The sequence below is a fragment of the Tamandua tetradactyla genome, chromosome 6 (assembly GCF_023851605.1).
Source record: "Tamandua tetradactyla isolate mTamTet1 chromosome 6, mTamTet1.pri, whole genome shotgun sequence".
Lineage (NCBI taxonomy): Eukaryota > Metazoa > Chordata > Mammalia > Pilosa > Myrmecophagidae > Tamandua > Tamandua tetradactyla.
Window position 1 is genome coordinate 84263703 of NC_135332.1, and position 12380 is coordinate 84276082.

Sequence of the window (12380 nt, forward strand, 5' to 3'; positions counted from 1 at the left end):
TTCCTAAAGGAAATTGGGCAGTACTTTTATTTTCATGGTATCTTTTTTTATTATTATAATCTCCAGTTTATTATGAAAGAATTCTTCCACTACGTACAGAGGAACGAAAAATATCAGTATCTCAGTCCATTCAGCCTCACCCACAACCCCAAAGGTCAATAACACTGCTCCTTAATGATACCTGCAAAAACATCTTTAACCCAGGCAAATGGCTATTTGCAAGACTGCTGAGGTAGGAGTAGATTATATATGTTGAGGTAGTGTGATAAAGCTATTTCAATAGCAGTCTATTCATTTAAAGTCATGAGACCAAATGCCTTCTTACATGGTGAAGAGACTCTCAATCATTCTCCACTCGACAGCCAAGGACATTAAGACCCAAAATGAAAGAGCCAGGGCTAGAATACAGGTCGCCATCATTAGTTCCTCCACTATACTGGTGGCACCCAGCATTATTGGAGAGTTTCCAGATACTATCCATGCAGGGTCTGCCCTCAGTCAGAAGTCTGGGTGCAGCCAGGGTACGTGTGTCTCTGAAGAGCTCTCAGTTGAGACCCTGCTGTGTGACCTAGATTGCTAGGGAAGCTGAATTGCTCAGATAGCACTGAAAGGGCAAGGGAAGCTGAATTGCTCAGATAGCACTGAAAAGCAAGAGATTAAATCACTCCTTTTCTTCCCTTTTTTGTAGTTGCTAAAACCAGATTTATACAAAAGCATACAGTTCATTTTTAAAAACAATCATACGGTGCTATATATTCAAGTGCATAATTCTTACTTTAAAACTTCGTGCTGACTAGCTGAATGAACCTTAAGGACAGCATGTTGAATAAAATGTCAGATGCAAAAAGACAAATATTATCATACCTCACTCATACAGATTAATCATAATTTATAAACTCAGAAAACTGAAGTCAAGAGCATGGGTTATCAGATTGGGCCCTATTGTAGAGGTTCCTAGATTGGTCTATAGCAATCACATATATTTAGAAGTTGTAACTGATAACTTTAAATTCTCAGATACTCAGTTATTTGCATATAACCTGGTCATTCCCTGAAACCTTGGGTGTTTATGTGACACCTGAGACTCAGAGTTAGAGTGCTGAAGCTATGAAAGTCAGCATTACCCCATTCAGCAACTGTTTAAAAAGCTGAAAAAGTGATCAGACTTTGTCTAGAGATATGAATGAAGCTGATCTGGATGGGACTAAGGTAATCAGAATACTGGGTAAAGGATGACATGGCCCATATTTTCAAACTTCAACCTCTGTGTGAGACCAAAGGGAGAGAGGTTTATTTGGTGCAAAATTTATATTTTGTGTAGCACATTATCTAATTTAACTTGTATGGTCAGTTTACTTGAACACAATAATAACATGGAATCTTGAATAGGCATGAGATCTTGTTGGTTTGTACAGGTTAGTGTGATACCCAAATATATCCCAGAGTGATTTGGACAGAGAATAAAAATGCCTTTGTGAAGTCCCCTTAGGGGACTGGAGAGAAAGGAAGAAATTGAGGGCAACCATGAAATAGGCTGAGCCCTCAAACTTGGTGCTCGCCCTTAGGAAATTTATTCCTGTGGAGGAGAAGCTAAGTCTACTGATAATTAGACCTTTAAGAGTCATCCCTAGGAGACCTCTTTTGTTGCTCAGATGTGGCCTTTCTCACTAAGCCAACTTGGCAGGTAAACTCACTGCCCTCACCATACGTGGGACTTGACTCCCAGGAGTGTAAATCTCCCTGGCAATGGGGACCTGACTCCTGGGTATGAGCCAGGACCCAGCATCATGGGAATGAGAAAACCTTCTTGACCAAAAGGGGAGAGAGAGAAATGAGAGAAAATAAAGTCTCAGTGGCTGAGAGATTTCAGAGTTAAGGTTATCCTGGAGGTTATTCTTATGCATTATACAGATATCACTTTTTAGTTTATGGCATTTTGGAGTGGTTAGAGAAAAGTACTTGAAATTATTGAGCTGTGTTCCAGTAGCCTTGATTCTTGAGGAAGACTGTATAACTAAATACCTTTTACAGTGTGACTGTGTGATTATGAAAACCTGTGTCTGATGTTTCTTTTACCCAGGATGTGGACAGATGAGTAAAAAAAAGAAGAAAAGAAGGGTAAAATATAAATAAATAATAGGAGGGATTAAAGGGTAAAAATTGGGTAGATTGACGTACAGGGTCAGTGAGGGGGGGTGTAAGGGGTATGGCATGCATGAATTCTTTTTTCTTCTTTCTATTCCTTTTTCTGGAGTGATATAAATGTTCTAAAAATTATGAAGAATACAAAATTATGTGATGATATTGTGCACCACTGATTGTTTAACATGGTTGGACCGTATATTTGTGGATATTTAAAAATACATATATATTAAAAAAAAAACCTGTGCAGTTTCGACTTCTTGCTCAAGCCAAACAGCAGCCCTAAAAAAAGTTTTAGAATAAAAAATTCATGCTGAAGGCAAACTAAACATATGACTTTTCCTCCTTGATGCATATGAAAATCCCACACTGGGCTTCATGAATGAAGTAAGTAGATTATAAGAAAAACATCTCACAATAATTCACCTTTGCCATGGGGCAGGTAGCTCTGGTCTGCCAGATATTGATAACTTAGGAGAAGAGAGGGCAACAAAGCAATGGACCAAAATCTTATGGTAGAAATGCCAGGCTGGTTCATCCCACAGACCCACACACACCAAAAGGAAAGCTAGCACATTGAATCTGGTAACACCTAGACAAGCACTGCACTCAACCATATGTTACAACTAAATGCATCACTTCACATCCATCATCAGAAGCCAACATCAGCTGGGGGTCGGGGGGTAAGAGCTGTTTTTCCTTAAAAGAGAAAAGTAGAGTCTATAGACTTGTGCTTCACTAAGGATAAGTTGAGGAAATGTCAATATTGTGGACAGAAACTTTAGAGTCTTGATTTGGATGCCACTGGGTTACTGGAAATTACTCTCCTTAAGACAAAAATGCATTAGAGCAAAATAAAGTTAAATCAAAGGTCTACTTTTTTTTTGACAGCTCTTCCAACTCTTCCCTGATATGCTGTATAGAAACCTCATCTCTTTTCAGCTTTGCTTGCTTCAGGGCTTCCTGGAAGATCTCTCTTGCTTGTGTACATCGTTCCTCCCCTGTGCAGCAAAATTGCAGCTAGCTTGCTGAGCTGTGTAGGTAGAGGTGTTTCATTTGTCTTGCCAAGTCTGATGCCCTTTGCATATAAGTGTGGGCCTCATCTAAATGACCCTGGGCATCTAGATTGTGGCCAGGTCACTCATCAGCACGATGGTCTGTAGGTATCTTCTCCTTGTATTTCTTCACAAATCTGTAAAGCTTTTTGTGTGTGTGTGCCTGTGATAGCCGCTTGGAGAAGAGAAGGTAGCAGGCACAGGCCTCAGAGCACATACCCAGGAAGAAGTGGGTATTAACTTTCTCTTCCACTGACATAATGTCTTCTGCTAATTCCTTTACGCTTTCCATTTTTTTCCCTCTAGATTGAAATGCAGAGCATAGATGCTGCCAGCCTTAGGAGCTCTCAATGATTGCACTGTCTTCCTGCGCAAAGCCTCCTCCAAGCAAGTAACTCACTGTTGCTTTAAGAAGCTCCGCATTTTCAAGCTGACCTTGTGTAAATGCTAAATTGGCCATCAAATCCTGAGTGTCGGTAGGCAAGACAAAGGCAATCCACTCAGCCTCCTCAATGCCTTCTCAAGATGCTCGCTCCACTTGGGAGCGAAACTCTGGGTTCTGTCCTGTAACTGCTTGTTGAGGAGTGCTTTGAAAACTATTTCCTTTTTGATTCTTTGCTTTGTATATATGTTACACTTTACAATTTAAAAAGTTAAAAGTGATATTGTTGCTATAATCCAGGCAACCGGTGGTGAGTAAGAGTGGATAGATTTTGGTATATTTTAGAATGGAGAACCTGAAAGATTTCCTGATGGGACTGTAGATAGAATGTGAGAGATGAATCAAGGATGACTCTAGGTACTTTTGTCCTGAGAAACTGCAAGGATGGGGTTACATCGTGTTGAAAGAAGAAAGACCCATGAGATACTACGTGAGGAAGGGGAAGAGTAAGAGTTTATTTGGGGGCAGTGTTAAGTTTGAAATGACTACTGAATGTCCAGATGGAGATGTGAGAAGGTAGTTGTACAGATATCTTTGAGTTCAAGAAAGAGGTTAGGGCTACAGAAGTTGGGTTGGGGGTGGGAGGACATTGGCAAGTAGATGGGGTATTTAAAAGTCACACAGTGGAATTCGATAGCTAAAGGATTTTGTATAGAGAGAGGAGAGAAGGCTTGTGGTGCATCCAGAAATTAAACTCTAGAAAGGTAAGGAGAAACTGCAGAGGGAACTGGGGAGGAGCAATCAGTCGAGCAACAACTATACACTGGGTTGTACAGTAAGTATACAGTTTTTTAAAAAAACTCAGTGGGAGGAATCACTGTTCCCGATGTTGAGGTTCTCTACATCGAGGGAGCTATCAAGACACTGTGGAACTGGCAGAGAGACATATAGATCTGTGGAAAAGATGACATACCCTAAAAGACCCACATAAATAGGCACTATCAATTTTTTTCAAAGGTGCAAAAACAGTTTCATGGAGCTGGATAACATTTCAAATAAATGATGCCAGAGATTAGACTTACATGGGCTAAAACAAAACCAGAACCTCCAACGCAGCCTCTTGCCTTATACAAAAATTAAGACTGAAAAGGACCAGACACTTAAATGCAAAACTAGAAAAGTTTTAGGAAAGAAAAAGAGGCAACAATCACCGAGATCTAGCATCAGGCAAAGATGTCATGAACATAAGACCAAAAGCATGATAATTTTTGAAAAGAAGATCTTTTCATAATTAAAAACATTTTCTCGGGCGGAGCTCTCACCTGCCATGCTGGAGACCCGGGTCTGATTTTCGATTCCCAGTGCCTGATCACTAGAATTTGGTAGCTAAAGGATTTTGTATAGAGAGAGGAGAGAAGGCTTGTGGTGCATCCAGAAATTAAACTCTAGAAAGGTAAGGAGGAACTGCAGAGGGAACTGGGGAGGAGCAATCAGTCAAGCAAAAAAAAAAAAAGCATTTTCTCCATGCAAGACCCCAGTAAGAGGATGAAAAGACAAATTACACAGTGACAGAAAATGTTTGCAAATCACATATCTGACAGAGGACATATATAAAGAACTTTCAAAACAACATTAAGAAACAAACTATGAAATCAGAACATGGGGAAAGGATATGGACAAACATTTCATGTAGGAGGACATCCACTTGCAAATAGCATAGGAAAGATGACCAAAATTACCAGTCATTGGGGAAATGCAAATTAAAACCAACCCAAGATACGACTACACACCTATTAGAATGGCTAAAATTAAAACCAGTAATAAAAACCAAATGCCGGCAAGGAGATGGAACAACTGGGCAACTCACACCTTGCTAGAAGGAATGTCAAATGGTACAACCACTCTGGAAATAAAGTTAGGCTGTTTATTTTAATACTAAAATGGGACTTCCCAGACAACACAGTAATTGTACTCTTGGGCATTTATCCCAGGGAAATGAAAACTTAAGCTCACACAGATATTTGTTCCCAAATGTTCAAAGCAGCTTTATTCGTTATAGCCCTAAAGTGGAACCTACCCAAATGTCCTTTAATGGGTGAACTGTTATACAAACCGTGCCATATTGGTAGTATGGAATGCTGGCCAGAGATGAAAGGAATGAAATATTGACACAAGCGACAATCTGGATGAACACCAAGGAATGTGGCTGAGGGGAAAAGGCAATGAGAATGCAATGCATATGTTATGATTCCCTTATGTAACATTTGTTCAAGATATGTTTATAGAGATGGAGATCAGAACAGTGGCTGCTCTGCTTCAGGGATGCCAGGACAGAAGGTATCGGGGTGAGTGTAAAGCAGGAGGAGGGGAGGTTCCTTGTGATGGGACATCTCTGTATCTTGATGGGCTGTGCTTACCAACCTACAAGTGACACCATTGCACCAAACAGCTCTCTCTCTCTCACACACATGTGTGTGTAGAATTGGAGCAATCTGAGTAAACCCAACAGGTTCTACTAATTTCAATTTCCTGGCTTTACAGTGTAGTGTAGTCACACAAGGTGTTAACTTCTGGAAGACAGTTTGAATGACACAAGATACTGATCTATAAATATCTTTGCATATTTCTTAATTTTCTTAAATTTCCTAATTCTCAATTATGTCAGAATGAAGTTTAAAGCAAAATATATTTCCCAGTTTCTTCTGAAGATCCTTGTGACCCCATTTTGACCAATAAAGTTGATGCTGCCGGATGAGGCTCTAGGGAGCTCTTTGAATGGGAGAACCAGCCCCGCTGCCTTTTGTACTGGCACAGCACTGCAGTGCCCAGGGAGGGCAGCAGTCCTGTGACTCCAAGGTGACCTGGAGTCCCTAAGCTCATCATGAAGCCATCCACCAGCCTGGGCTGTAAGCTCAGGGTTTCCCCATGTGGGGGAAATAAACCCTCCACTCTTCACCAGCCACTCTTCTGGTTTCAGTACCTGGGTCCCAGTGAAAACCCTTAGGACAAAGATGATGTGGCCAGGGGTGCTCTTAGCAAGGGGCGACCCACCCTCCCCACCCTGGTGCTCTGTGCAGTGAGCAGTGGCCTGCCTGTTGGCTCAGCTGGCTTAGGAGTGCGGGAGGGCTGGGGGTGTGTCTGCTGGCTCACGGTGCTCTGCCAGCACCCACCCCAGGGCACACATGGCCAGAAGAACCAGGGAGCAGTGGCGATGTGTGAACACCGCGAGTATCGTTCAGCTCACCATCCACCTGTGCTGCCTCAGCTGCTGCCATCGTTCCCGAAAACCCCCCTGACCACACCTCTCTACAGGCTCCGCACTGGGGCTTTGGCCACAGTGGCAGAAGTGTGTCCCAGGGCAAGCTGAGCAGGACAGGCAGGTGGCCAAGTACCACCAGCCCAGTCCTGAAGGTCCAGGGTCAACAGGCAGTAGCACTGTGGGCAGAGTATGGGATGTGTCATGGCAACAGAGCCGGACAGGGCCCCCCTGCCCCTCAGGTTGTCAGTTGTGCTTGGGGAAGGGGGAGGATTAATGGAAAGCTATTGGGTCAGACAGGTAAGCCGGGGCAGGATCTGAGGGCCTTGGATGGTCACATGAGGATCTGGCACACAGATGTACTCCTTCCTGGGCAAGAAACTAAACCCCTCATGTGAGCCTCAGCTCTTCCATTTGCTATAGGGAGCTGGCTGGCAGGTGTGGGTCTCGGGGTGTACTGACCCCTGGGGAAGGGGGGAGGGTGCCTGCGGGTACACGTGGGAGGGAGGCTGGCAGCGGGCAGAGCAGTTAGTTGTAGGCCCGGAAGGTGAGGAGAGGGGCGGTGCTAGGTATAAGTACGAAATAGTAGACCGTCTTTATGTCCTCTTGGTTCAGCGTCTCCACGTGGAAGTTTTTCAGCACCTAGGAGAGAGGCGCGGCTCCTACCGGGCCCTCCCAGCTTCCCAGGGGCTGACAAGCCCTGGCACCACCGAGACCACGCCCGGGTCGATCACCCACCTAACAGGCCACCCCACCTCACCCCCCAACCACGCCCGGACCCACTAAAGAGGTGCAGGAGGAGGAGCCCAGTCCGCTCATTCACCAAGCCCCGCCCCGGCCCCTTGCCACGCCCAGGCCGCTCACGTGGTGCAGGAAAAGCAGCATCTGGACCTCTGCCAGGCGCCGGCCCAGGCACTGGCGCATGCCGAAGCCGAAGGCCAGGTGTCGGAAGCTGGTCTCCGAGGCGCTCTTGCCCAGCCAGCGCTGGGGGTCGTAGCGCTGCGGCCTCGGGAACACCACAGGGTTGCGGCCCAAGGAGTAGAGGCACACCTGGACCAAGGTCTGCGGACAAGTGCGGACGGCCATGGTCAGCCGGCCCAAAAGCGTGGATGGGGGAGGGGGTTCTCTGCCTGGAGGGACGGCGGCTCCTTTACTCACCCCGGCCGGGATGTGGTAGTTCTGCAGCACCAAGTCTGAGCTCACCTGTCGCTGCACACTGAGCCCCACGGGGTACAGCCTGGGGGAGGGGACAGCCAACCAAGACCTCAGCTGTGACCCTCCTGTCCATTAGCTTCAGAGCCTGCCCAGCTCAGGACACCCGGGCCGTGGGACCTGCAGCCTCCTGCAGCGGCCACGCCCCGTGACCCCCGTGGAAAGCCCAGAGCGGGATAAAGTGTTTCCTCTCATGTGCTGCGCTCAGCCAACCTCCTACCAACCTGGGTAGCCCAGGGCCCAGAGATTGGTGCCCTGCCTGGGATCCCATAGGAATGGGGGGTGGGCAGCCGGGAGCTGCCTGCCAGAACAAGGCTGCTGCTGAACCCTATTTCCTGCCCCCACCCCATCCGCCAGTGAGCTCGACTCTCAGGCCGCGGGGCCAGTGCAGCCGGGACCGGGTCTGTGGCGCCTACCGCAAGGTCTCCTTGAGGGCCGCCCGCAGCAGAGGCAGCTCCGTGGTGGCCCGCTGGGGGCTCTCAGTGATCGCAGCTTCGGCAGCCAGGCTCTCCTGGCGTAGGGCCTGCTGCACGTCCGGGTTCCGTGCCAGCTCGTAGAGCGTCATCAGCAAGGGGTAGGTGGTCTGCAGGGGCCAGGCATGCAGAGAACTCATGAGGTGGGGGTTGAGGAGGTCTGCCACCCCTGTCTCAGGAGGAACCACTCGGGTGAGGCAGTGGGACAGGGCCCTGAGCTCAGAACTCTAGATCCTAATCCTCACCTCACTCTTTGCCTGACCCACACCAAGACCATGATTCCCCAGCTCCTGGGTGCTTGGGCCCTTGGGAGTTCCCAGGCCCTTAGGAGATGCTACAGCAGGAGGGTTCAGCCTGCACGCAGCCTTGAGACAGGAATCTGACTCCTGCATCACCTTCAGCTCTCCTCACCCCACCCTCCCTCTGCTCCCACCACAACCTGGCACTGGAGCCCTCTGCTGCTCTGTCTTTTCAAGCCCTGCTCTCTCCAGTGAGTCTTTAATCAAAGCCAGATGAAACCTGTCATCTAAGAGGGAGCCCTCCAGCTGCACCCACTCCCCGCCTCCTTCCCCGGTCCCCAGACATTCTGGGTAGGGTCTGCATTGCTGACACCTCTGGCCAGCTCCACTCTATCTTCTGTCTCCAGCGGGGTTCCCCCTATCCCCTCCTCCTCCCACTTGAATGCCAAGACCCCTCCCTACAAAGCCTCCTTCCCTTCAAGAGCCAAGGCTTAAGGCTGAACAGGGATCCTGAAGGCACACATGCATGCCCGGTGGGTGGCTGCTAGTCTGACCGTCTCCACGCTCCCCGCTGTGAGCTCAGTGGCGTTGGCCTTGATGGTGTCTAGGGACAGCTCTGCGTGCAGCAGCAGCTCAGCCACGACGCCGCTGTACTGCTGCTGGGGGCCAAGTGCCAGCTCCTGGTAGATGTTCTGGATGCGGCTGCTGGCTGTGGAAAGGGAGAGCCAGTGCCCCAGGCCCTGCTGCTGGAAAGGTGCCACTCCTTCGTCCTCCCCACTCCCATCACACCCAGCCACTCCCATCCATCACACTCAGCCACTCCCATCCCCATCCCATTCCAGCTCGACTGCATAGCTGCCAGGAAGCCTCAGAGGCCCCTGGGGCTGAAGGAGGTGAGGAAGTGGGGGACCTGGTGTCCCCACATGCGGCGGGGCTGAGGATGGGGACATAGCCCTTGCCGGGTCCCTGGACCTCACCATACTGGAAGATGTAGTCCCAGGCCCCAAAGTGTGCCTCCCACACCTTGGCGTTGGTCCAGCGGGACAGACTCCTGGGCAGGCACATGAGCGGTGGCGTGGATTTCAGCATGACCTCCAGGGCATGGATGAAGTCACGGCTGGTAGTGCTGGGGCTGCCACTGAAGAGGCCCAGCCGCTCCCCAAACAGAACAAATGTGCTGGCTGCAGAGGACACCTCGCTGAGCGCAAGGCGGTCCCCAAGCTCTGGGGGCCTCTCCCTCCTCCCGCCCCAGAGGCCAGCCCTCTCCACGTGCACTGAGCCCCTCCCCACCAGCCTGGCACCTTCTATGGTGTAGAGGTTGATGCTGGGCTGGAAGTCCAGGGTCAGGCTTCTCCGGGCGTTCTGCAGTATCTTTTTCTTCAGGACTTTTGAGAAGTCTCTGGCCACGATGTCCACCATGGGGATGTACATCTGAGTGCTCTTTGGTGACAAAACGTCAGGGTTCAGCCGCAGCCGGTTGAAGCGCCATTCAGGTCCATTCCTGCAGGGTGGAAGGCGAGCTGTCAGAGTCAGCCGCCCAGTAGGCAGAGGCCCCCAAAACTGGCGAGGCGGGGAGCAGGGGCAGGCTCTAGGCCGGGCTGCCTGCATTTCTGTTCTCTCCTCCCCACCTTTGTCCCGACTTCACCACACCCAAGCGGACTACCCACCAGGGACCGGGGACCATCGGGTGCTTGGTGGCATCCTCCCATCATGCTCCCAGAAAGGACCCAGGACAGGAGGTGATATCATGCCCAGCTGCCCCATGCTCTCCCTGCTCTGCCTCTCACAGCAGGAACACGCCCGGTCTGTGCCCGCGGAGCTCTCGGTACACCAGCCAGGGTGCCACCTGCAGGCGGCGGGGGTACAGGCTCTCCACCTGCTGCAGCCGCTCCACGTCCTCAGGCAGCATCACGTTCACCATCTGCATCCCTCCTATGTCATACCTGAGGAACCAAATGGCAAACCCCGCTGGGTCGGGGCCATTAATTCCAAGTGCTACACTTGGCACACAGCATCCAGACCGTCTCCTACTTGAGCTCTCCCTTTGCCTGGATTCATGTCTTGACATCCAGGCATTTCTGCCTGCATGCTTGTTGAAAGCTCCTCAAATTTTAGTGGTTCTCTATCCTTTCCTCCCTGCATTGACCAGAGGCTGCTCCCTCGTGAGGAGCCATTTTTTCCCCAAAGCTGCAGACCACAACCCACGGTGCTCTTATCCTAACTTCCTAAGGATGCAGAGCACCGGGGTCCCTGGGAAATGGCAGGGGCATGTGTGCCCAGCAGTGTCCCAGCCATCAGTCGGGTAGGACGTGAAGGCTGACCCATCCCTCTGGGTGTCCTGTCTGGGAGAGAGATCCAGGGATCGGGCCTTACCTGAAAATGGGCCCCAGCTCCTGGAATTTCTCCTGCATCTCTAGGTGAATGTTCTCCTGGCCCTGCTCCTTCCAGACCTGCAGCACCCTCACCCACTTGTTGCCAGGACACCGGGGTATGGCTTCGAAGGGCAGCACTGCCTGGGTGGGCTGGGTGGCTCCAGCACCCAGTCCTCGGGCCCCATGCCCCGGCAACCAGCGCACTGGCCTCCACATGCCTGCCTTTGCCCTGAGTGCCATTCTGAAGCTCCCTCTACCCCCCTTCCCAGCCCCAGTCCTCTTATCTGCCCTGAAGGGCCAGGACTGTCATTGCTTGCTCACGTCATGGGAAAAGATGTCCCTGGACCTGCCCCGAGACCCAAGGATGGTCTCTAAGTGGCAACCACCACCAGAGTTGGATGAAGGAGGTGAATCAGTGCCCATTCCCCAAATTGGCAAGAGCCAGCTGGGACCTGCTGGCAGCAGGGGCAGGGTCTCAACTGAGGGCCCAGTGGGGGGGAGGGGCGGGTAGAAGCCTCTCCCTCCTGCCCCGTTGTTGCAGGAGTGCATGATGGATGATGCCCTTATCTTATCATTTGGTCAAAGGTGGCCTTGGCTTTTCATTTTCAGCAGAGACCAGAGCAGGAAGTTGGGAAGATTTGCAACAATTTAAACAACCCACATGTTTTTCCAACTATTCCTCCACAGGCCTTATGCTGGGTGCAGGGAACTATGACAGGATCGACAAGGGGTTGCAGTCCCCTGGGAGCAGCGCTGGAGCCCATGGGGCAGAGGGACGAGACACGCAACTGCCTTGTTCAGGCTTGTCCCATGCAGGGTTGGGGGAGAGGTTGTGGTCGGAGCTCGCACCCTGTGTTTGCTCTCAGGGACTCAGATTCATATCTCAGGGTCAAGTGGTGGTCAGGAGCTGCTTGTGGGGTGGGGCCTGTCCCCGGTGCTGTCCCCTCCCTGAAGTCCCTCCAGCAGAGTCCAGCTGGGTGTGGATCTTTGGAGGGTGGCCTTGGCTTGGCCTCCCCCCATGGTCTTGCCAAAGCCCCATGAGTGTGCATTGTTTTGTCGTCCCCGTTTCACTTGAAGAATCAGGGGCCCGGAAGGCCATTCCCCTGCCCAGGACCCCCCAGCAAGTCTCCTGGGTTTAGCGTACATAACCCTGGCCCCTACATTTCCCCACACTGGGAAGTAGCAGTGTCTGTGCCCTCCTGCTGGCTCCCAGCCTCTTCTGAATGGCTGGGGCCTTGCCTTGTCCCAA

The 12380-nt window shown here is 50.4% G+C and overlaps 1 protein-coding gene and 1 pseudogene across 1 annotated transcript; both read right to left on the reverse strand.

Moving 5' to 3' along the window:
• Positions 1–3015: 3015 nt before the first annotated feature.
• LOC143686742 (tetratricopeptide repeat protein 19, mitochondrial-like) lies at positions 3016–6854 on the reverse strand (annotated as a pseudogene).
• On the reverse strand, positions 5535–11371 carry LOC143688557 (cytochrome P450 11B1, mitochondrial-like). The gene is made up of 9 exons (XM_077166633.1): positions 11133–11371; positions 10547–10702; positions 10061–10260; positions 9737–9940; positions 9314–9468; positions 8464–8630; positions 7994–8072; positions 7700–7897; positions 5535–7477 (listed from the first exon to the last, which is right to left on the reverse strand). The coding sequence occupies exons 1-9, from the start codon at positions 11369–11371 to the stop codon at positions 7364–7366; spliced, it is 1512 nt and encodes a 503-aa protein (XP_077022748.1). The 3' UTR covers positions 5535–7363.
• Between the last annotated feature and the right edge of the window lie 1009 nt (positions 11372–12380).